We start from the raw sequence: 26,060 nt of genomic DNA, 5'->3' as shown, positions 1-26,060 counted from the left end.
ATATGAAACAAATGTACACAATGTTACATTTCCCTGCCTAATGCAGAACAGGCTGTAATATACAGTATAACAGTATAGGGAGCATTCTGTTTGCTGCACAACTTCCTGTTCAAAATAACTTAACAAAAGTTAACCCAGCTTCTTTCTTTATTTTACACACCTCCGTACCGAAATTATACTGAACTGCTGGGTTTATAACTAGATTTGAAGCAAATCGTGATTTTTTAACTGTCTGTCTGTTTTTCTCACATTTATTATTGTCATATATGTGTTTTTATTTTATAATGAATACACCCTATGCCAATGTGTTTGTGATAATTAGATAAATACACATGTGCACATATAAACATACCCAGGGCAGCTTTGGCAGCAGCAGAGGCGACTCTGGGATCCACCACAGACGCGAGAAAGGCCACCGTGCTCATAACGGGGTTTCCTGATTGGCTGAAAGGAACAGGCTGGTAGGCCAGGGGTCCTAACGAGGCCTCAGAGTTCTCCAGGTACGGGTCCTCTATAGGCAACCGCAGGAAGTGCAGGATACACTCGTCCTGCGTTCTGCTGCCTACGTGCTCCGACACTTTATTCCAGTCATCTTTATACATCTCCAACGCCTGAGAAACAGCGCACAATAATATATTTCAGACAAATATGGTCTTTATGTCTTTTATACAATTATATTTTTCACAGAGTATTGTTTAGATTGCTCACCTCCAGGAGTAACAGCGTCTCTTGTTCGGTCCACTCGCGCCCTGCACTCGCGCCTTTGGTCTATAGAGAACACAAACAGCACAGACCAAATAGCCCAAATCACAAAAGTGTCCTAAGAAAGTCTGTATTACTTAAACTACGCACACTTATCTTACACCGCATTCAAGGCGCGTAGTGACGCTCATTGCCATCTTACACCTCACCAAGAGTCTATTTTCACTCCTTCTGCCTGCCTCCCTTAAATAGCAGCAGAGCAGATCTTCTGAATATATCTACACTGATGGGCGTGGTGTTCTGGAAATGAGGTGTGTTCAGGTACATTTCTGGAGTTTTATCTTGTTTATCTTGGTAACAGAAAACACAGGAGCTCCACTGACTGAATACAACCTAGACAGACGTTCAGTCAACAGTTAGATGTTCATCGCTATCTTGGCAGCACAGGCTCAAATAAACAGAATAGTAAATAAAATAACATTGCTGTTCCCGTAAATGAGCTGCTGGAGCTCCTTCACAGCGTCAACCAGCAGCTCAGTTTCCTCTGCTGAGAAGAGTTTGTTGAACACGTCCAGGTAGCTGCACCGTTACAATAGCAATCCACCAAAGTCAGAGCTCACCTGATCTACTCTTAAAGAGAATGATGAGCAAGAGACGCTCTGATTGGTTGATTTCACGTTACGCCCAAAATTAACCACAGCCATGATTAATAAAGAGAATTAATACATGACTTTTGTGTGTTTCGAGCCGAGCAAGTGTACTTTTCCCACACTGATATGCCTTAAATCAAGCTGCATGGTGCACGGTTGAGTAAAGATTGCTAAAATAGGGCCCAATAACATAATAATAACCAATAAAAGAGTATTTACAATTTGTTATACTTCAAATGTTTATGATGAGAAGTGAAAGTCAGAATAAAGTGAGTTTGTGAGAGTTTGTGAGAGTTTGTGTGAGGTTGTGAGAGGTTGTGAGAGGTTGTGAGAGGTTGTGAGAGGTTGTGAGAGGTTGTGAGAGGTTGTGAGAGGTTGTGAGAGGTTGTGAGAGTTTGTGAGAGATTGTGAGAGACCTTAGGATGTTTCCTGGCGTAAATATCTGTTCTCAGTCCGAAGTTCTGCAGATCTGAAGGCTTGTCTCTGCTCTTCTCGGGGAAATGGAGCATATGCTGAGAGGCTGAAACCTACGAGAACAAACAGCAACACACACACTTACAGAGTCACACACACAAATACAACTACACACTGCTCCTACACAACCCAGTCAAAATCCCTGTGTGTGTGTGTGTGTGTGTGTGTGTGTTTACCTGTAAGGGTCTGTGCTGCAGAGGGACGAGGGCTGATGGAGAGTCTGTGAGGACGTTGAAGTGTGGGGTTGGTGGAGGACCCATAGGCAGGGGTCTGCTCTCCGCATCCACCTGGTAATTAATCAGACCCCACTGCTCCAGAAACGCGTGAACCCTGCGCACAGGTACAGACACACACAGGTACAGACAAAAATAAGTACAGACACAAATAAGTACAGACACAAATAAGTACAGACACAAATAAGTACAGACACGCACAGACACAGACAGACACAAATAAGTACAGACACGCACAGGCACAGACACACGCACAGTCACAAATAAGTACAGACACGCGCAGGCACAGACAGACACAAATAAGTACAGACATGCACAGACACAAATAAGTACAGACATGCACAGGCACAGACACAAATAAGTACATACACGCACAGACAAATAAGTAGAGACACCCACAGACACAGCTATAATAAGTACAGACACGCACGGGCACAGACACAAATAAGTACAGACACACACAGACACAAATAAGTACAGACACACACAGACACAAATAAGTACAGACACACACAGACACAAATAAGTACAGACACGCACAGACACAGACAGACACAAATAAGTACAGACACGCACAGGCACAGACACACGCACAGTCACAAATAAGTACAGACACGTGCAGGCACAGACAGACACAAATAAGTACAGACATGCACAGACACAAATAAGTACATACACGCACAGACAAATAAGTAGAGACACCCACAGACACAGCCACAATAAGTACAGACACGCACGGGCACAGACACAAATAAGTACAGACACACACAGACACAAATAAGTACAGACACACACAGACACAAATAAGTACAGACACACACAGGGACAGGTACAGACACGCATGGGCAGAGGCAGACACACAGACATGAACAGGCATGAACAGGCACAGACAGACAAACACAAGCACAGACACAGGACCAGACACATGCTTTGGGGCGTGAGTTAAACTGAGCGCGTGTACAGTGCTGACCTGATGAGGGCGCACACGTCTCCGGTCAGGTTGCGTCTGCAGGAAGTGGAGGTCAGGTACTCCTGAGGGTTCAGCCGATACGTATCAATCATGAAGTTACGATACGCCAGAAATCTGCAAACACAAAGACAAAGCAACAGTGCCGTATTTAATACACTACAGCCATTTGCACAGTTTCCCGAAACTACAAACTAAAATGTTATTTTATTGAGATTTTGTGTGATAGACCAACACAAATTAGAACATAATTGCGAAGTGGAACAAAAGTGATACATGATTTTCAACATTTTAATCAACTGAAAATCTGCTCAATGGGATTTAGCTCTGACTGTATGTCTAGGGTCATCGTCGTGCTGGAAGGTCTACCTCCTTCTCAGTTCTCGGGTCTTTTGCACAATGTTTTTTTCCACTCTTCCAAAGGTCAGATCTGTGGAGTGCAGGACTTATAGCTGTCATGTGGACAGATTCTCTGCAGCTCCTCCAGAGTGACCATGGGACTCTTGGCTGCTTCTACATTGAATCAATCAAGGGTGTCGCCATGTTTCCCTTCTAATGGGGAAGCTGGGGGAAGCTTCTAAGTTAACAAAACTGTAATTCTTAAAAAAAATAATAATAAATAAAATCGTCTCTCCTTTCTCTCCTGAAAACTGTTTATTTGGGTATAAAAAGAGAAGAGCTTCTGTGTATTTACAATAAGCTTAGATTTCCAATATTTTGCCTAAGGGTGAGTTTCAGTGAAGTTTCTCCAGCACTAAGGCTGGGTGCAGCAGTATTAGCATTAGCACATTAGCCGCTAACTACAGCGCTAACGGGACATAAACGCCACCCGATAGTGCTACACTGAGGAACCCTGAGTGTTCTGGTAAGCTAGGGTGCTATCAGCTAGCGGTTTGTCCCATGTAGCTTGTTTTAACATGTTAAACATGCAGACTACAGTCTGATATACTTACCTCTGAACGGTGAAAGAGCTAGTGCTGTGGTTAGCAGCAAATGCTAATGCTGCTAATACTGCTCCAGCCTTAGCGCTGGAGAAACTTCACTATAAAACTCACCCTTATAACTCTGTACTTCAGCAGAGTGGCTTTACTGCTCCTTAATACCTGACTGGTAGAATTTGTACATAAGGAGCACCGGATTATAAGGAGCTCTGATGATTTTGGGGAAAATTAAAGGATTTTAAGTGCATACATTGTGTGTATATAAAGAAAAGACTCACATCTCTGGTGATTTGGATTTGTTCTTCCCGTTGAAAAACTCAGGCAGCGCTCTCCTCTCTATTCGATGAATACTGAGACACAGATAAATCAGATAAATCACAGAACTTCATTACATTAATTACAAAAACACAACAGAAAGAAACTAAAGATGCTGTTCATGCAGTTTCCTATTGCAATCCTTTGTAGGTCCTAAAACACAGGATTTAAACCAATATTTCTGTACACTATGAAAGTTTCATATCTCCTCATGCATTATTAAATCCGGCTCCAGTGGATTTGGAGTGCTGACCCCATTATACACAAACCAACACCAGATTCACACAGACATACAGCCTCATACTGCACACACCTGCACACAATCGCAATGCATGCGATTCATTTGGAATCAGTAATGATCAAATATCAAATATATTCCTTTTTAATTGAGCTAAACTGCTGATAAAGTGCTGTTTAATCTGATATATTATCCAGATAATATACTGCTATGAAAAAACGCTGTCTCTGCTGCTGCTCCATGCTGTTTACACACTGAGCGCAGTATGTGCTGCGTTCACTGCTCACATCTGTGCTGCATGTCCCATTGAAAAAAAACAATGTTTAAAAGCACAACAGCAAATTTGTTTAGCATTCTGTGTTAAAGCAGCTTCACATTTTACAGATATACAGATATACACACTGGAACCAAAATCTCCATTGTCTGCAGCAGCTTGTAAAAGAAAATATCCAGAAAAATGAGTTGATCAGGAAAAGCATTGTGTCTACATCAACCCGTGAATTAGTATTCATGGCTCGGGACTACCCACAGGCAAAAATCTACTCCGGGGTTTTGTTTAAACTACCTGGGCAACTCTGCTGCAGATCAGCCAATAAAACCTTGGGGTGGATTTTTACTTTCTGGACCTGGACTACCCACCTCTGTGTGTAACTATAGCATATTTACATAGGATCTTAGCCAATCAGAGGCGATATGTTTGCATGTATGAATATTCATGAGCAGTAGTCAAAATCCTATCAGTTCTCCCCGTCCACTCCTCCACTGGACTAAAGCAGTGTTATACCAGATCACCGGAGCACTTTTTTTTTCCCCACAAAAACCAAACAGCTCACATGGCATTCATTCATACTAGAGACACAACTAGACATTTTAAAATAAATAAAAAAAAAACGATGGAATGAGACTTTTAAAGTATCGCAGCATTTGTACTCAGTGCTCTGTGTGCAGTTGGGTTTGAGGGAGGTAAAGTGATCCGGAATAGTGCTAGATAATACAGTCATGCTACAACATGTTAATATTAACTGCTATCAGTCACAGAGAAGAAGCTGACTGGCCACTGCTGTTTAATAGCAATACATTTCATTTTTATATACATTTTGCCCCACTATATTAATTTCTGATAATATCTATGTGAAGTAAGCAGAGACTGACCAGTTATAGTCGAACCAGGAGGTGTAGCTGGGTATGATGATGTGGTGAGTCTGCTCTGTAGCGCTTTCCTCACTGTCCAAGCCACGACCAAACTCCCGACCCTGATCCTCCTCGTCCTGTACACACACACACTTTATTATTATTTTTTAAGGATGGAAAGTTAATTTTTCTTTTTCTGGACAATATTTTTTCCCACATTTTCTCCCCAATTTATCTGGCAGATTATCCAACGCATTCAGCTGCTACTCAGCTGTATATCACTATTGATCCTTCAACGCCAGGAGGGTGAAGAAGACTAGCACACGCCTCCTGCAACACATGTAAAGTCAGACTCCGCCTCTTTTTGAGCTGCTGCTGATGCTGTAGCATTACCGAGTAGCATCACAGCGCTAATGGTCGGAGGAAAGCAGCGCAGCGACTCGGTTCTGATACACCAGCTCACAGACGCAGCCTTGTGCTGATCTACATCACCCTAGGAGTGATGAGGGGAAGAGAGTGAGCCAACTGTACTGTACCCACCCAGAGAGAGCAAAGCCGAATGTGCTCTCTCGGGGCTCCGGCAGCTGATGGCAAGCTGCATGACCGGGATTCAAACCAGCGATCTCTCGATTACAGTGGCAGCACTTCAGACCGCTGGACCACTCGGAGCCCCACTACCGTAATTAATTTGATTAACAGAATTACTGTTTTAATGCAATTTTCTAAATAGAAGCTGCTGAGTGAATCTCAGTAGATAGAGATTTGCTTCTGTCAGAAACCTGCAAAAAATAAAGACATATTTTATATAACAGGGATTTACATTATTTAACACTTTTCCCTATATTTAATTGAAACTTAATATGTTTTTTTTTATGTTTACACTGGGTTTGATTTAAAAGCTGCATGTAAGGTTGAAGGGGGCTGCGTATTATTCGTATAAAACAATAAATAAAAAAACATTTTACATTAAATGTAAAGGACAAAATAGCTTGTGCATCACTTTACATGGTGCTGTCTGTTTAAAAAAAACCTGAAGTTGTTATGTAAGAACTAAAATAGTAATCAAGAATTTTTTTCATATATTTATATATTGGAAGAAAATTTTGATTATTATTTTTATTTTTTACAATCTAGCACATCTATACACTAGTGCAGGGGTGTCCAAACTTTTTTTGTTGGGGGTCAGAAGGAGAAATATATTTCAAGTCACGGGCCACAGACTCTGTAATAAAACCAATAATGAAATATACCACTTTAAATAATACATGTTCCTGATTATTTCATTTACACACCATTTTACTTGACTTACTATCTTTATCTTTGACAGTGTTGTGTAAACTAAGATTTTTCAAATTGATGTTTAATTTCATGATGTCTCTTAATATTAAACTCCTTAATTACGACAACTTTTAGACTCTTTGGCCCGTTTTTCTGCGCTAGAAATGTGCACTCTCTCCGCTTTTAGACTCTTTTACCCCGTTTTTCTGTGCTAGAAATGCACACTCTCTCCGCTTTTAGACACTTTGGCCCGTTTTTCTGCGCTAGAAATGCGCACTCTCTCCGTTTTTAGACTCTTATACCCCGTTTTTCTGCGCTAGAAATGCGCACCCTCTCCGCTTTTAGACTCTTTTACCCCGTTTTTCTGTGCTAGAAATGCACACTCTCTCCGCTTTTAGACACTTTGGCCCGTTTTTCTGCGCTAGAAATGCGCACTCTCTCCGCTTTTAGACTCTTTTACCGCGTTTTTCTGCGCTAGAAATGCGCACTCTCTCCGCTTTTATACTCTTTTACCCCGTTTTTCTGCGCTAGAAATGTGCACCCTCTCTACTTTTAGACTCTTTGGCCCGTTTTTCTGCGCTAGAAATGTGCACCCTCTCCGCTTTTAGACTCTTTTACCCTTTTTTTCTGCGCTAGAAATGCGCACTCTCTCCGCTTTTAGACTCTTTGGCGCGTTTTTCTGCGCTAGAAATGTGCACCCTCTCCGCTTTTAGACTCTTTTACCCTGTTTTTCTGCGCTAGAAATGCGCACCCTCTCTGCTTTTAGACTCTTTGGCGCGTTTTTCTGCGCTAGAAATGCGCACTCTCTCCGCTTTTAGACTCTTTTACCCCGTTTTTCTGCGCTAGAAATGCGCACTCTCTCCGCTTTTAGACTCTTTGGCCCGTTTTTCTGCGCTAGAAATGCGCACTCTCTCCGCTTTTGGACTCTTTGGCCCGTTTTTCTGCGCTAGAAATGCGCACTCTCTCCGCTTTTAGACTCTTTGACCTGTTTCTGACACCTAGCGTCCAAACTTTGAATCTCACATTAAAAAAAACCTGCTTAACAGCGGGCCAACTTTCATTCTATTTCTAAAATACCTATGGCCCGCGTGCCGTAGTTTGGACACCCCTGCACTAGTGAGTATACTCAAGTTAAATTTAATTATAAAGCACTTTAAAAACAACAGCTGAAAAAAAGGGTTGTACATAGATTCTTATTAAATATAAGAACAAACACTATAAGAAAAAGACAAAATAGAAATAAAACAGTAAGTAATGAAGAAAACCACCCACCAAAACAAGATCAAATCTTATTTTGGGTTAAAAGCCAAAGAATAAAAATAAAATTTGATGCACCTGAATCAAAAACATTTTTTAAAGTATCCAGAATTGTTAAATCCATTGTTTAATCACTCAGAGATGCATTTTATGCATCTGATTACATCATTTTCTTTTTTATGCAATTAATTATTAAGTATCTATTTAACTGCATATTTGTGCAATTGTTTATATATTTGAATAATAATTAATTATATATTACATTACATTATTCATTATTAACACAGTGATCATAACAATAAAGATTCTCACCCGGACTCCAGACATGAACTCGTCCTCCTGATCATCTACAAAACAGCAGCATTATCATTATAGTACATATAATATAATGATGAATAATTATCAATAATAAACGTATCGTATTATAATAGATAATTATAAAGTGTTTACCCAGGTCAGCCATGGTTCCTCCTTTCACGGGCGTGTTCTCACTGTCCTTCTTCAGGTTTACTGAGGATCAGAGTATCAGTATCAGTATCAGATCATCACTGATGAGTCACACAACTGATAATAAGATGATAAAACAGGCTGGAGATGATCTCACACACCGTTTTTGGGTAGTATGACCTCCTCCATGTTGGGTACAGGTGTTGGGTCCTCCATGTCCTTAGTCAGGTCCTCCTCTGGCTCCTCCTCCTGCTGGCCACGCCTCTTATACGACCCTGAACTACAAAAACACAGATAATTATAATTAAGTTGGTTTTGAAAAGCCAACTTACTGTTTTTCATAATATTCTTATTGTTATCATTAATTATCTATTTGCGTTTTTTAAACGCTACTTCTCCCAACAGTTTTTGACGTGAAAACACTGAATTTTGCAGGATCGTAGGACAGTGTTACATATGTGGTACAGTTTTTGTACAACGGACGTTTTTATTTTTTTTTTTAGGACATTTTCTAGAAAATTTTCGTAAATGTCTGAGAAAAGCCCAGAAATTTCTAAGAGGCAGATTATTCGCTTACGCAGAAATATTTCCAGATATTTAAAACAAATTAGATACATTACTTCCCCAAACTAATAAATAAAATAAATCTACAATTTAAAACATTCAACATATGCTTTTTTGGAGAGGAAATTTAGGGGCTTAAAACATGAATATAGAGAACTCAAACACTAAGCCAACTGAGCAAGCCCAACATTTTTATCCAATCAGAACAGAGGGATCTAATGACACAGTAAAACACTGACATCTAGTGGGCGGGGTTTAAACACAACACTAAACTAACCACTTCTGACACCAACCTTTACACCTAAACTGATAAATTCAAATCAACACTATTTTTTTAGAATTGATACAGTATTGTATAACCGGATATCATGATATTTCGATGCCGATATTTAGCAGTCTCACCCTTTCTTTCCTCCTTTCTTCCTGGGCTCAGATGAAGACGGAGAGGGGGAGCGTCTCCTTTTCTTACCGGACACCTTTTGTTCCTGATGGAGAACAGAACAGACTTACAGATCAGTTCCTGCTTAAATAAAATACCTTCAGTTTTTAGCGAATTTTCAAACTAATACACCTAACTATTTTTAAAAAAGTGTGTACTTCTCACAGACATAAAACCACTTACTTTCTGACTCACTCACTGACTCTGTTATTGACTTACTCGCTTACTGACTGACTCATTGAATCACTGACCCTTTCACTGAATCACTTACTTATTGACTCACTCACTGACTTACTCAATCACTGAGTTTGTTACTGACTTACTTGCTTACTGACTGACTCACTGAATCACTGACCCTTTCAGTGAATCACTTACTTACTGACTCACTCAATCACTGACTCTGTTACTGACTTACTCGCTTACTGACTGACTCATTGAATCACTGACCATCTCACTGTATCACTGACTTATTGACTCACTCATTGACTCACTCAATCACTGACTCTTTTACTGACTTACTCGCTTACTGACTGACCCACTGAATCACTGACCATCTCACTGAATCACTTACTTAGTGACTCAATCACTGCCTTACTCAATCACTGACTTTGTTACTGACTTACTCGCTTACTGACTGACTCATTGAATCACTGACCCTTTCACTGAATCACTTAATTACTGACTCACTCAATCACTGACTCTGTTACTGACTTACTCGCTTACTGACTGACCCACTGAATCACTGACCATCTCACTGAATCACTTACTTTTTGACTCACTCACTGACTTACTCAATTACTGACTGTTACTGACTTACTCGCTTACTGACTGACCCACTGAATCACTGACCCTTTCACTGAATCACTTACTTATTGACTCAATCACTGACTCACTCAATCACTGACTCTGTTACTGACTTACTCGCTTACTGACTGACCCACTGAATCACTGACCATCTCACTGAATCACTTACTTTTTGACTCACTCACTGACTTACTCAATTACTGACTGTTACTGACTTACTCGCTTACTGACTGACCCACTGAATCACTAACCCTCTCACTGAATCACTTACTTACTTACTCGCTTACTGACCGACTCACTCAATCACTGACCGACTCACTGACACACTCAATCACCGACTGACTCATTAAGTGACTGACTCACTCGATTACTAACTCACTCAATGACTGACACAATCACTAACTCACTCCTTAAGTGACTGACTAATTCACTCACTGACTCACTGATTAACTGACACACTCACTCCTTACTTACTAAATCTATCACTGACTCATTTACTGACTCACTTTGTTACTGACTGACTCACTTCCTGACTCACTCACTAACTGACCGCATGTGTAAACAGTAACGTTTGCTCCTACTTTATGTTCATTTTATTCCAACATTTTTTTATAGCATTAAGGGACTTTGTGCAACACTTAAGAGAAATCAGATAATTAAGGGAATATTTAAGGAGTTATGACGACGATGTTTTGCAACACCGTTGTGTTTAAGAGAGTTTTCTGTAAGTGCTGTGTGAGAGTTGTGAAAGTCGTACCTCCTCGTCTCGTGGGTAAACGCGGCGCCGGTAGCTCACGCTACGTTTACTGTCGTCCACCTCATAGTCTTCCTCATTCATCCACTCATTAAACATGTCTGTGTCCAGAACCCACTTCACATGAACCTGAGAGAGAAACCCAAACATCAGCACCAGGAGGTTTTACAGATCACATGATCACATTCTCTCCTCTGATTGGTCAGAGCTGTCTGGCGTGGAAGTAGGGAAGTAAATATAGTGAGACGATTCTGTGTTACAGTGTGTATATCTGTATATCTGTGCAGTGTAAAGCTGCTTTAACACAGAACACTGTGCTTTTAAACACAGTGTTTTCAATGGGACATTAGGGATGTCACGATTTCGATATTTCATCGAAACCAGGGGTGTCCAAACTTTTTTTGTTGGGGGGCAGAAGGAGAAATATATTTGAAGTCACGGGCCACAGATATAACAAATATATATATTTGTTATAAACAAATATAAACAAAATAAAACAAATAATGAAATATAACACTTTAAATAATACATTTTCCTGATTACTTTCATTTACACACCATTTTACTTGATTTACTATCTTTATCTTTGACAGTGTTGTGTAAACTAAGATTTTTTAAATTGATGTTTAATTTCATGATGTCTCTTAATATTAAACTCCTTAATTACGGCAACTTTTAGACTCTTTGACCCGTTTTTCTGTGCTAGAAATGCGCACTCTCACCGCTTTTAGACTCTTTTGCCCGTTTTTCTGCGCTAGAAATGCACACTCTCTCCGCTTTTAGACTCTTTGCCCCTTTTTTCTGCGCTAAAACTGCACACTCTCACCGCTTTTAGACTCTTTTGCCCGTTTTTCTGCGCTAGAAATGCACACTCTCTCCGCTTTTAGACTCTTTGGACGTTTTTCTGCACTAGAAATGCGCACTCTCTCCGCTTTTAGAGTCTTTGGACGTTTTTCTGCACTAGAAATGCACACTCTCTCCGCTTTTAGAGTCTTTGGACGTTTTTCTGCACTAGAAATGCGCACCCTCTCCGCTTTTAGACTCTTTGCCCCTTTTTTCTGTGCTGGAAATGCGCACTCTCTCCGCTTTTAGACTCTTTTGCCCGTTTTTCTGCGCTAGAAATGCTCACTCTCTCTGCTTTTAGACTCTTTGGCCCGTTTCTGACACCTAGCGTTCAAACTTTGAATCTCACATTATAAAAACCTGCTTAACAGCGGGCCAACTTTCATTCTATTTCTAAAATACCTCACGGGCCGCTCCAAAAAAGGAAACGGGCCACAAATGACCCACGGGGCGTAGTTTGGACACCCCTGATCTAAATTGATCGAAATTATGTCATGGTCTTGAGCCTCGAAGTCAAAAAGAGGCTCTATGATCCCTCCCTCTAAGCTACGCAAACGGCGCAGCACGCTGTAGCTGAAAGAGCAGCTCTTTCTCCAGAGAATGTGGACATTCTCATCTTCTTAAAGAAAAACTTGAAAATATAAAAATAACAGTTGTTTTGTCTATCCTCAAATATGTTAATAGTTTTGGTACCTTAAGGAGCATCTTTCTCTCAGATAAAGTTAATAATATATCTTTATTAAAGAAAAAAACTTCTCATTCTCAGGGACTGAAAAAGTCTTAAAGTCTTATTTTTAATGTTTATCTGTTATAGTAGGATAGAGTTCAGTTTTTAAGGCTCTAATTGTTCTATTATTTTGTACATGACTGTTCCTGTATTTTTTTATTATTTATTTTGTTATGTTGCACATTGCTGTTTTAATAGTGCACACTGCTGCTACCAAACAAGCCACTAGATGGCATTACATATATATCTTAATTAAATTATTTAAATTTGACCATTAAAGCCTAATGTGGTGTATTACAGATCACTTGTATCACTTTGCATCACTTATATCAAGCCCACCTTTTGAAATAAAATATTATAAATTCGATGAATTAAATCAATGACTGACCATAGACTAATCTAAAACTGGTATAGGCCTCTCTGCTGTAAAAAAAAAAAAAAAAAACCTCTAAATCGAGGATTTAGAGAATCGTGACCAGTGTTGGGTACGTTACTTTGAAAAAGTAATTAGTTATAGTTACTCGTTACTTCTCCAAAAAAGTAACTGAGTTACTAACGGAGTTACTCCACTATAAAAGTAACTAGTTACCAGTAAAAGTACCAACTACCAGATCAGGAGAATCTCTCGCTATCTTTAAGAAACTCCTGAAGACAGAGCTCTTCAAAGAGCACTTACTCTCCTAACACCTCTAACTAACTAACTAATTCTAACCTCATCTCCTTCTTCCTCTTCTCTACTCCTCTATCCCATTATTTCCCTCTGACCTCCTTAAGGCCCTATCTATAGATGCTTTATTTTTAACTTCTATTATTTTTGTACTTAACCTCTTCTATTATTTGCACTTCAATATTGTAAGTCGCTTTGGACAAAAGCGTCTGCCAAATGTAATGTAATGTAATGTAATGTAATGTAATTATGTATTTACTATTATTATTAGAAAAATAACAAACGAAAATAAACCCAAAATGTTGACAAAAATATAATCTAACGAATTAAAAAAAAAAAAAACGAAATTCTGCACACAACCAAAGAAAATTACTAAAACTTGTAATACTGAAAAAAGCGGAAAAACGCGTCTGGGGATGAAATTAAACAAACAAAGCCACACTCAAAGGAAATATGTATATATAAACAAAACAAAAAAATGGACAAAACATCAATCTAATGACCGTTAAAATAGTATTAATATAACAGCTTCACCAAAAGAGAATAGAGCTTAGATCGGGCCCAAAAAATCTGACAGGACCCATCCGGAGCCCGTGCACATTCTGCCCAAGCCCGACCCAACCCGAACCATGAACTGTCATTATGAGCCCGACCCGATCCGCCCCATAAACTGTCTGTTTTCGGGCTGATTGAAAAAACGAAATATGATCAGAATTATGTTAATTAATACTGTAACATAAAAGCATAGAACTATTATTTAATTTAAATGATTTTTAAGAACAGCTACACACAGTGCTGCAAGTCAAACGCGGAGGCGTTCACGTGCGCCCAGAGCTACGTGATTACATTTTTCATTTTTATTATAGTTTAATTTTATTTTGTTTTTATTTTGTCTGTTCAGTAAGTTTTTAGGGTGGGCTTGCTAGTTTTTATTAGTTTTCACACATCTCATCAGAGAGATCAATCTAATAAACGTGAGAGAGGGAGAGAAAGAGAGAAAGAGAGAGAGAGAGATTTCTGGTGTGTGAGCTACTCACAGGTAAATGTTCTCACACACTGTATCTGCTGTTTCTCTTTCATCTGCCTGGCGCTCATATTGTAATCCCATACATAGTTCTGCAGTTTCTCAGTGTTTTCTGTCGTATTTTGCGGCATGAGCGCTTTACACAAGAACTAACGCCACAGACCACGAGGTGCCGCGCGCTCGGCACAACACCGCCCGCTGTACAACTCCGCTGTACAACAGCGCTTATAAATAAATTAAACACGAAAATGAGGGTATTCTATCAGTAATTTCAGTTTGTTTTAGTTAGTTTTATGAACACAAAATACCGTTCGAGATAGTTTTGTTTTTTCCTTTTAATTACCGTTTTTATTAGATTCAGTTAACACAAATGTTTTTCACTTTCAGTTTTCGGTATTTCGTTCGCTTTAGTGAACAATAATAATTGGTTACTTAGCAACATTGTGATTATCACACCAGAGCTTTATATAAAATAAAAATAGGAGCCCGATTTTGGGACGGACCTCGGGTCAGGTCGGGTTCGGGCAGAGATTCTGAGCTCTAAAAGAGAAAGCAGCAGCACCACAAAAACCGGAGCAGCTAAAAAGAGCTTAACGTCCTTAAATCGGAACTTGGGCTGTCCACGGCAATCACTGAATTAATTAGAGCAGCAAATCGTCACAATTGTGCCTCACTTCACCACGCCAAACCACAGGCACAGCGGCCAGAAGCTCAAGTTCACCGGAAAAAGGAGAGGTTAACCAGGGCAAAGCGAAGTTAAAAAACAAAAAAAGTTCATAGAGCGGCTAAAGTAACGTGCAGTAACGGGGTGTCGGAAATGGTAACGGCGTTATAGTTACAGTCAGAGTAATTAGTTAGATTACTCGTTACTGAAAAAAAGTAACGGCGTTAGTAACGCCGTTAGTTTTAACGCCGTTACTCCCAACACTGATCGTGACACCCCTATGGGACATGCAGCTGGGTTGGAGCTGGAAGTCTGAACCAAGACCGGAGCTCTGGAGCTTTACAGCTGGACACCGCACACTGGGTCGGTTGGAGTCAAACTTGGTGATGTAATTATTTAGAGTTAAAAAATAATGCGTTAAACTGAGATAAACAGTTATTGTCGATATTGTCATTTAAAATCTCTATAAAGTTAACATAATAATGCACTAACGCTCTTTTATTTTACTTACACTTAATTATTAAGAAATCTCTCTTTATAATATCTCATGAAAGTGTGTACACCCCTCACATTGTTTGTAAATATTTTATTTTATCTTTCAATGGAAAAAAAATAAGTTATGACACTTTGACACCTTTGGCTTGAGGATGCCCCACAGGTGCTCAATTGAGTTTAGGTCTAGAGACATTTATGCTCTGGTCATCACCTTTACCTGGCTGTGTGTGGAGTTATTCTGTGAGGCATTAAAAACATTGGCAGGCCTGTAAACGGTTGATAAATGTTTATTTATTGTGAGAGCTTATATGTAGAAAGGTTTAAAGATAAACTCACCTTCCAGGGTCGATCTGGAGTAGGGGGCTCCTCTACTTCTGCATCAACATCACTGACTGGAACCAACGTATCATAACTAAACGTAAGACAAAAAAACACTTAATGTAATAGGAGGGCGTAAAAATGTCAATATTGCGATATACCAGTGCATAAAAAAAAATGCAAGATCATTGAAAAGTGACTTTATTTCAGTAATTCAGTTCAAAATGTAAAAATGTATATATTATATAGATGTGTTAAACACAGAGTGATCTATTTTAAGCATTTGTCTATTTTATTATTGATGATTATGACTTACAGCCAATAAAAACCCAAAAATCAGTGTCTTAGAAAACTAGAATATTATATTATTATATAACACCAATTGGTGTGGGCAGTGTGCCAATGGTTTGGAGAGTCATGTCTGTCATCTGCTGGTGTTGATCCACTGTGTTTTATTATCAAGTCTAAAGTCAGTGCAGTTTTGTTTTCCCACAAAATCTTACAGCACTTCATATCTTACAGCTTCCCTCTGCTACTGACAACTATTATGGAGATGCAGATTTCATTTTCCAGCAGGACTTGGCACACTGCCCACACTGCCAAAAGTACCAACTGGTCTTATTTTATAATATTCAAATTTCTGATACACTGATTTTTGGGTTTTCATTGGCTGTAAGTCATAATCATTAACGATAAAAGAAATAAACACTTAAAATAGATCACTCTGTGTGTTTAATACATCTATATAATATATGAGTTTCACATTTTCAACTGAATTACTGAAATAAAGTAACTTTTCAATGATTTTCTATTATTTTAAGATGCATTAGTATCGTATTGTTTGCAATACAATATTATCGATACATGGCTAAACTGCCTAAGCCCCGCCCCCCAATTAGACTTATTAAAGTTACTGCTTCATTACTCCACAAGGTGACGCTATAATTAAATAAATAGGGTTAATAATCCTGCGGTAAAGAATAATGAATAATAAACAATAAATCAATAATTCCTGCTATTTGATTATTTAGAAGTATTTTATTCTATTTAGTAACACAGATGTTGTGAAATATCGTAGAGTTTGTATTGTGATATATCGAGTATCGCAATACAGTATTGTCATATCATCGTTACCGTTGGCAACGTAATGTGATCGCTATTATGTGATGCCCTGTGGATCTCATATTTAACGTATAAATATAACACATTAATATATTACTATAGCAATATTTTGGTCGTACATCGTGTGTGTGTGTGTGTGTGTTTGTATTAGTCACCTGTCTGGGTACATGCCCCAGTGCACCATCACATCTTGATCGACCCGCATGACGGGTCTGAACCACTCTTCTGCAAAACAAACCAAACAGAGTCAGATTACAAACTCTGATAAAGCAAATAATAAACTTCCTGCATTTCAGTGGAAGACCAAGTCATTTTAGAGCATTTCTATTGGTTCATTTATCATCCTATTCTGATAGAATATAAAGATCAACTGCTGAAATACTGAAAATGACTTGGATTCAAATCTTTTTACATTGACTTTTATTGAAAAATACAACTTTTTCTCCTGTAAAGCAGCTGTATGGAGTTTTTTTGTGAGATAAAGATGATCTACTAATTGTTTTCATGTCTTTAATACATTACATAAAGAAATAAAGAAAAAAACGCTGAATGAAAAGAGGTGTTTAAACGTCTATGAGATACTGTCCATACCTTCATCTGCTGAGGAGGGGGAGGGGTAGATGTGGTGCGTGGCCTGCAACCGGTCTTCTGTGACTGAACCCTGAGAGAGAGAGAGAGAGAGAGAGAGAGAGAGAGAGAGAGAAGGAAGTGAAATAAAGAAATAAATTAAGAAAGAAAAAAGTAAGAAAAGAGAAAAAAGAAATAGAGAGAAAGAGAAAAAAGAAAGAAGGAAAGAAAGAAAGACAAAGAAAGAGACAAAGAAAAAGAAAAAAAAGAGAGAGAGAAAGATTGATAAATTAAAAGGCAAAAATAACGAGAGATATATAGATAGAGAGAGAAATAAAAACAAGAAAGAAAGCAAGAAAAAAAAAAGACAGAAAGAAAGAGCGAAAGAGAGAAAAAGAGAGACAAAAAGAAAGAAAGAACAAGAGACAATGAGAAAAAGAACGAAATAAATAAAAGAGAGAGAGAGAAAGAGAGAAAAAAGGAAGCACAAGAGAAAAGGAGAAAGAGAAAAAAAGAACGAGAGAAATATACATAGATAGAAAGAGAAAGAAAGAGAAGAAAGAAAGGGAGACAGAGATAGAAGGAGAGAGATAGGAGAGAAATACAGAGAAAAAAAAGAAAGACAGAAAGAATGAGAGAGACAGAGATAGAAAGAGGAGAGACAGAAAAAGAAAGAAAGAGAAAAAGAAAGACAGAGAGAAAAAAAAAGACAGAGAGAGAGAGAAAATGCTGTTAATTCCTGATGAATGTGAGAAACATTTCTTTACACTGAAAAACATTTATATTACATTTACTTTGAATATTGCCTCACAACAACCACTAATGGATTCAAACAGATCTGTTAATAAATTATATTTAAAATAATAATAATTCCAATATCATTCTACATCATATTTCTATGGATGTAAAGAAGAGTTGGTAAACCAATAACAAGTGTAATAAGCAGTGCTGAATGCATTTATTGATTTATACTTTGCACAACTAGAGCAAAAAAAAATGAACTTAAACATGCCGTTTAACAGCTCTGCCACCTAAAACATCGCACAGAAACCCACAATCCTACAGAAAACCCTGAAGTTTTTAGTAGATATGAATGAAAAAACAGAGATGCAGCGGAATTTTATGGAATCAGTCAAAGAACCAGGACAATATTTTTATGAATGTGAGACAGTTAGCGACTCCTCCTCACCTGATGCCGTGTGATGATATCCTCCAGTTTGCTCGCCTGTTTCTGATCCAGATCAGGAGACAGGTAAACCACAGGCCTGCTCAGCAGGTTATTCTACAGCAGCAGAGAAACAAACGTTTAATCATATTTAATAATGAAAAAAACATATATTAATATTTATATAAAGGGGAACACTCATTTAAACACTATATAGATAATATATGGACACATACAATAGCGTAAAGTTACAGAGCATGGCATCCGATCACGTAAAGTTACAGAGCGGGGAGTCCTGTTACGTAAAGTTACAGAGCGGGGAGTCCTGTTACGTAAAGTTACAGAGCGGGAAAGTCCTGTTACGTAAAGTTACAGAGCGGGAAGGTCCTGTTACGTAAAGTTACAGAGCGAGGAGTCCAATCATGTAAAGTTACAGAGCAGGGAGTCCTGTTATGTAAAGTTACAGAGCGGGGAGTCCTGTTACGTAAAGTTACAGAGCAGGAAGTCCTATCTCGTAAAGTTACAGATCGGGGAGCCCTATCGTGTAAAGTTAAAGAGCCGGAAGTCCTATCGCGTAAAGTTACAGAGCGGGAAGTCCTATCGCGTAAAGTTACAGAGCGGGGAGTCCAATCGCATAAAGTTACAGAGCGGGGAGTCCTATCACGTAAAGTTACAGAGCGGGAAGTCCTATCACGTAAAGTTACAGAGCGGGGAGTCCTATCGCGTAAAGTTACAGAGCGGGAAGTCCTATCACGTAAAGTTACAGAGCGGGGAGTCCAATCGCATAAAGTTACAGAGCGGGGAGTCCTATCACGTAAAGTTACAGAGCGGGGAGTCTTATCACGTAAAGTTACAGAGCGGGGAGTCCTATTGTGTAAAGTTACAGAGTGGGGAGCCCTATCACGTAAAGTTACAGAGCGGGGAGTCTTATCACGTAAAGTTAAAGAGCGGGGAGTCCTATCACGTAAAGTTACAGAGCGGGGAGTCCAATCGCGTAAAGTTACAGAGCGGGGAGTCCAATCGCGTAAAGTTACAGAGCGGGGAGTCCTATCACGTAAAGTTACAGAGCGGGGAGTCTTATCACGTAAAGTTACAGAGCGGGGAGTCCTATTGTGTAAAGTTACAGAGCGGGGAGCCCTATCACGTAAAGTTACAGAGCGGGGAGTCTTATCACGTAAAGTTAAAGAGCGGGGAGTCCTATCACGTAAAGTTACAGAGCGGGGAGTCCAATCGCGTAAAGTTACAGAGCGGGGAGTCCAATCGCGTAAAGTTAAAGAGCGGGGAGTCCTATCACGTAAAGTTACAGAGCGGGGAGTCCAATCGCGTAAAGTTACAGAGCGGGGAGTCCTATTGTGTAAAGTTACAGAGCGGGGAGTCCTGTTACGTAAACTTTCGCTTAAAGTTACAGGGCGGGGAGCCCTATCGCGTAAAGTTACAGAGCGGGAAGTCCTATCGCGTAAAGTTACAGAGCGGGAAGTCCTATCGCGTAAAGTTACAGAGCGGGAAGTCCTATCGCGTAAAGTTACAGAGCGGAAAAGTCCTGTTACTTAAAGTTACAGAGCGGGAAGTCCTATCGCGTAAAGTTACAGAGCGGGAAGTCCTATCGCGTAAAGTTACAGAGCGGGAAGTCCTATCGCGTAAAGTTACAGAGCGGAAAAGTCCTGTTACTTAAAGTTACAGAGCGGGAAGTCCTATCGCGTAAAGTTACAGAGCGGAAAAGTCCTGTTACTTAAAGTTACAGAGCGGGGGAGTCCTATCGTGTAAAGTTACAGAGCGGGAAGTCCTATCGCGTAAAGTTACAGAGCGGGAAGTACTATCGCGTAAAGTTACAGAGCGGGAAGTCCTATCGCGTTAAGTTACAGAGCGGGAAGTCCAATCGCGTAAAGTTACAGAGCGGGGAGCCCTATCACGTAAAGTCACAGAGCGGGAAGTCCTATCACGTAAAGTTACAGAGCGGGGAGTCCTATCGCGTAAAGTTACAGAGCGGGGAGTCCTATCGTGTAAAGTTACAGAGCGGGGAGTCCTATCGTGTAAAGTTACAGAGCGGGGAGTCCTGTTAAGTCAAGTTACAGAGGGGGGAGTCCTGTCTCGTAAAGTTACAGAGCGGGGAGTCCTGTCGCGTAAAGTTACAGAGCGGGGAGTCCTTTTACATAAAGTCACAGAGCGGGGAGTCCTGTTACATAAAGTTACAGAGCTGGGAGTCCTGTTACGTAAAGTTACAGAACAGGGAGTCCTATCGCGTAAAGTTACAGAGGGGGGAGTCCTATCGCGTAAAGTTACAGAGGGGGGAGTCCTATCGCGTAAAGTTACAGAGCGGGGAGTCCTAACGCGTAAAGTTACAGAGCGGGGAGTCCTAACGCGTTGTGGTAGGCCCCTGGGGTTAGGGGCGTGACCACTGTGACCCGGAAGGAGGAAGCTCACAGAGATACACAGACACGGGGAGTAAATGAACTCAAATCATACCTTTATTTTCTTTTAACGCCCTCCACCACACCCAAAATAACTCAAATAAACATAGCTAGGCCCAATGGGGCTCTAGAGTCCGTAGAATTACTTAATTGTCGTTTAAAGGTCCGTGCGGCCTCAGCTCACTCCTCCCAAGTCCAAGTCTCTCCAGAGTGTGAGCTGAGGCAGAGTTTTTATGCCTGTCCCAGCTGGCGGCTTAATCAGTCCTGAATGCCCACCGGCTGGGACAGACATGGCTGTGAGTTCCGGCGTGGGGTGGACCCACGGTTCCCCCGCCTCCTCACGCCACAGCGTAAAGTTACAGAGGGGGGAGTCCTATCGCGTAAAGTTACAGAGCGGGGAGTCCTATCGCGTAAAGTTACAGAGCGGGGAGTCCTATCGTGTACAGTTACAGAGCAGGGAGTCCTGTTACCTAAAGTTACAGAGCGGGGAGTCCTATTGCGTAAAGTTACAGAGGGGGGAGTCCTATTGTGTAAAGTTACAGAGTGGTGGAGTCCTATCGTATAAAGTTACAGAGGGGGGAGTCCTATTGTGTAAAGTTACAGAGTGGTGGAGTCCTATCGTATAAAGTTACAGAGGGGGGAGTCCTATCGTGTAAAGTTACAGAGGGGGGAGTCCTAACGCGTAAAGTTACAGAGGGGGGAGTCCTATCGCGTAAAGTTACAGAGCGGGAAGTCCTATCGCGTAAAGTTACAGAACAGGGAGTCCTATCGCGTAAAGTTACAGAGCGGGGGGAGTCCTATCGTGTAAAGTTACAGAGCGGTGGAGTCCTATCGTATAAATTACAGAGCGGGGAGTCCTATCGCGTAAAGTTACAGAGCAGGGAGTCCTGTTACCTAAAGTTACAGAGGGGGGAGTCCTATTGCGTAAAGTTACAGAGGGGGGAGTCCTATTGTGTAAAGTTACAGAGTGGTGGAGTCCTATCGTACAAAGTTACAGAGGGGGAGTCCGAATGCGTAAAGTTACACAGCGGGGAGTCCTATCGTGTACAGTTACAGAGCGGGGAGTCCTGTTACCTAAAGTTACAGAGCGGGGAGTCCTATTGCGTAAAGTTACAGAGCGGGGAGTCCGAATGCGTAAAGTTACAGAGCGGGGAGTCCGAATGCGTAAAGTTACAGAGCTGGGAGTCCTATCGCGTAAAGTTACAGAGCGGGGAGTCCTATCGCGTAAAGTTACAGAGCGGGGAGTCCTATCGCGTAAAGTTACAGAGCTGGGAGTCCTATCGCGTAAAGTTACAGAGTGGGGGAGTCCTATCGCGTAAAGTTACAGAGAGGGGAGTCCTATCGCGTAAAGTTACAGAGCGGGGAGTCCTGTTATGTAAAGTTACAGAGCGGGGAGTCCTGTTACGTAAAGTTACAGAGCGGGGAGTCCTATTGTGTAAAGTTACAGAGCGGGGAGTCCTATTGTGTAAAGTTACAGAGCGGGGAGTCCTATTGTGTAAAGTTACAGAGCGGGGAGTCCTATCGTGTAAAGTTGGTATAATATAATAATCAGTACCTGTTTCAGGGTTTTCTCCACACTGACGAACATCTCCACGTTACGGTCGACTCTGGACGGATTCTGCAGGTCAAAGCGGCGCCTAAAGCCCAGAGCAGAACATCAGAATCATCCATTTTCAGAATCACACGTTACAACCCACGTTACAACGTTAATTAATATTATATATAATAAAATAACACTTTGTTTATTATAAAAACAATATACAGCACTCAAACTCACCAGCCTTGCTCAGTCTTAAACTTGTACACAGATCCGAGGATGTGACACAGAGCACCACCAGGCTTCATATCAAAGAAACATTTCGCCTGCAGATACAAAACACACACAGATACACACACTGTTCCTGCAGATACAAAACACACACAGATACACACACTGTTCCTGCAGATACAAAACACACACAGATACACACACTGTTCCTGCAGATACAAAACACACACAGATACACACACTGTTCCTGCAGATACAAAACACACACACATACACACACACCGTTCCTGCAGATACAAAACACACACAGATACACACACACTGTTCCTGCAGATAGAAATGTATGAACTGTATCTGACTGAGCTCAGCTCTGAAATAAGCAGCGGTTTGGATCCGCCTACACACTGACAAAACTAAACCCTATCAGAACTCAGACAGAGAGAAATAAATAAAATAAATAGAAATTAATAGAATGTAATATGTGTAGTATGTAGGAGTGGAAGGTATTCCAGATGATCTCACAACACACCTAAATTAATCCTGCTGGGACAATATCATCATCAGTGCATAAAATGTAGAGGATGTATAAGATGCGTAAGATGTATAGGATGTATAAGATGTAGACAATGTATGGGATAAATAAGATGTATAGAATGCATAAGATGTATAGGATGTATAAGATGTTGAGGATGTAGAGGATGTATAAGATGTGTGGGACGTATAGGATGTAGAGGACGTACAGGATGTAGTGGACGTATAGGATGTGGATAATGTACAGGATGTATAGAATGCATAAGATGTAGAGGACGTATAGGATGTAGAGGACACATAGGATGTATAGGATGTATAAGATGTACAGGATGTATAGAATGCATAAGATGTAGGGGACCTATAGGATGTAGAGGACATATAAGATGCATAAGATGTAGGGGATGTATAGGATGTAGAGGACATATAAGATGCGCAAGATGGTGAGGATGTATAAGGTATGCAAGATGTAGAGGACGTACAGGATGTAGAGGACGTATGGGATGTAGAGGACACATAGGATGTATAAGATGTAGAGGACGTATAGGATGTAGAGGACGTATGGGATCTAGAGGACACATAGGATGTATAGGATGTATAAGATGTAGAGGATGTATAGGATGTATAAGATGTAGAGCATGTATAAGATGTAGAGCATGTATAAGATGTAGAGGACGTATAGGATGTAGAGGATGTGTAAGATGTGGATGATGTATGGGATGTATAGAATGCATAAGATGTAGAGGGTGTATAGGATGTAGAGAACGTATAGGATGTGGATGATGTATGGACTGTATAGAATGAATAAGATGTAGAGGATGTAGGGAACGTATAGGATGTATAAGATGTAGAGCATGTATAAGATGTAGAGGACGTATAGGATGTAGAGGATGTGTAAGATGTGGATGATGTATGGGATGTATAGAATGCATAAGATGTAGAGGGTGCATAAGATGTGGAGGACGTATAGGATGTGGATGATGTATGGACTGTATAGAATGAATAAGATGTAGAGGATGTAGGGAACGTATAGGATGTATAAGATGTATAGGACATAGAGAATAAGGGGACCTAGATAATGTAGAGGATGTATACGATATATAGGGTGTATAGGACGTAGAGGACGTATACTGACGGGTAGTTTGGTGAGGTCTGGGCTGGTCGCTCTGCGGCCGAAGGCGTCCTCCTGAAACTGCAGCAGCTGAACCACCAGCCCTGCCAGAGACTTGGTGGACGGAGCATCAGCCTGAACATACTAGAGAACAATAAAAACCATCAGCAGCTGCAGACCCAAACCGAGACATGGCTCTAAATAAGTATCATAAAAAGAGATGCAGAGCTTTCAGACCTCAAATAATGCAAGGAAAACAAGTTTATATTCATAAAGTTTTAAGAGTTCAGAAATCAATATTTGGTGAAATAACCCTGGTGTTTTTTTTTATCACAGTTTTCATGCATCTTGGCATCATGTTCTCCTCCACCAGTCTTACACACTGCTTTTGGATAACTTTATGCTGCTTTACTCCTGGTGCAAAAATTCAAGCAGTTCAGTTTGGTGGTTTGATGGTTTGTGATCATCCATCTTCCTCTTGATTATATTCCAGAGGTTTTCAATTTGGTAAAATCAAAGAAACTCATCATTTTTAAGTGGCATCTTATTTTTTACCAAATTGTATATGTAGCTAGTGTGTGTATGTATAGTTAATGTGTATTAGTGTGTATATAGCTAGTGTTGTGTGTATATCTAGTTATTGTGTGTGTGTGTGTGTGAGTAGTGTGTATACAACGTTACAGTTTGTGTGTAGTGTGTATGTGTGTTAGCCTGCAGTGTTAAGTGTGTGTGTGTGTGTTGTGTGTATATAGTGCGGTATAGTGTGTGTATATAGTTACAGTGGGTGTGTATGTAGCTAGTGTGTATAGTTAATGTGCTGTGTGTGTAGTGTGTATATACAGTGAGTGTGTATGTAGCTAGTGTGTATAGTTAATGTGCAGTGTGTGTATAGTGTGTATATACAGTGAGTGTGTATGTAGCTAGTGTGTATAGTTAATGTGCAGTGTGTGTATAGTGTGTATATACAGTGAGTGTGTATGTAGCTAGTGCTGTGTATATGTTAGCCTGCGCGCGCTGTAGCTCTCCCGCCGCTCCTCACCTTTTTATAGTGTTTCCCGATCCAGGAGCGGACCGCCTCCAGCTGCGCCGCGGTCTCCGGACCCTCCCAGAACGGGGAGCTGGGTCCCCCGCTCTTCCTGCGGCTGAGCGCGCCGCTCGGAGCCGCTCCCGGGGTTTGGGTCGCCATTGTCTAACGGACAGCCGCGCAGCCACGTACAGTCTCGCTCCAACTCTCGCGATAAGAGAGGGGCGGGGCGAGACTACGGCAGACCGTGCCTGTGGTGGCTGTGTCCCAAATCCGTACAGAGCGAGACCTTAGCTGTGTCCCAATACCACCAACAACATAGAAATATATATTTATTTATCTATCTATCTATCTATCTATCTATCTATCTATCTATCTATCTATCTATCTATCTATCTATCTATCTATCTATCCTTGAACTCCCTGTATTTATTAT

The 26,060-nt window shown here is 40.5% G+C and overlaps 1 protein-coding gene across 1 annotated transcript in view; it reads right to left on the bottom strand.

Annotated features, from left to right (window-relative positions):
• Window positions 1–25,834, bottom strand: part of smarcc1b (SWI/SNF related, matrix associated, actin dependent regulator of chromatin, subfamily c, member 1b) — a 41,790-nt gene extending 15,956 nt beyond the window's left edge. Inside the window, exons 1-20 of the mRNA XM_049475550.1 lie at window positions 25,640–25,834; window positions 24,625–24,744; window positions 22,971–23,056; window positions 22,749–22,830; window positions 18,810–18,902; window positions 17,645–17,714; window positions 17,209–17,278; window positions 15,950–16,025; window positions 11,198–11,323; window positions 9,600–9,682; window positions 8,795–8,913; window positions 8,637–8,696; window positions 8,499–8,533; window positions 5,673–5,788; window positions 4,246–4,317; window positions 3,030–3,143; window positions 2,003–2,156; window positions 1,769–1,879; window positions 709–768; window positions 353–611 (exon numbers count right to left, since the gene is read on the bottom strand). Coding sequence (XP_049331507.1) covers window positions 353–611; window positions 709–768; window positions 1,769–1,879; window positions 2,003–2,156; window positions 3,030–3,143; window positions 4,246–4,317; window positions 5,673–5,788; window positions 8,499–8,533; window positions 8,637–8,696; window positions 8,795–8,913; window positions 9,600–9,682; window positions 11,198–11,323; window positions 15,950–16,025; window positions 17,209–17,278; window positions 17,645–17,714; window positions 18,810–18,902; window positions 22,749–22,830; window positions 22,971–23,056; window positions 24,625–24,744; window positions 25,640–25,786 — 2,053 coding nt within the window. The 5' untranslated portion in view covers window positions 25,787–25,834. The remainder of the gene's footprint in view (window positions 1–352; window positions 612–708; window positions 769–1,768; window positions 1,880–2,002; window positions 2,157–3,029; window positions 3,144–4,245; window positions 4,318–5,672; window positions 5,789–8,498; window positions 8,534–8,636; window positions 8,697–8,794; window positions 8,914–9,599; window positions 9,683–11,197; window positions 11,324–15,949; window positions 16,026–17,208; window positions 17,279–17,644; window positions 17,715–18,809; window positions 18,903–22,748; window positions 22,831–22,970; window positions 23,057–24,624; window positions 24,745–25,639) is intronic.
• Window positions 25,835–26,060: the final 226 nt, after the last annotated feature.

The sequence above is a fragment of the Astyanax mexicanus genome, chromosome 3 (assembly GCF_023375975.1).
Source record: "Astyanax mexicanus isolate ESR-SI-001 chromosome 3, AstMex3_surface, whole genome shotgun sequence".
Lineage (NCBI taxonomy): Eukaryota > Metazoa > Chordata > Actinopteri > Characiformes > Acestrorhamphidae > Astyanax > Astyanax mexicanus.
This window is presented reverse-complemented; position numbering and strand designations above follow the sequence as displayed.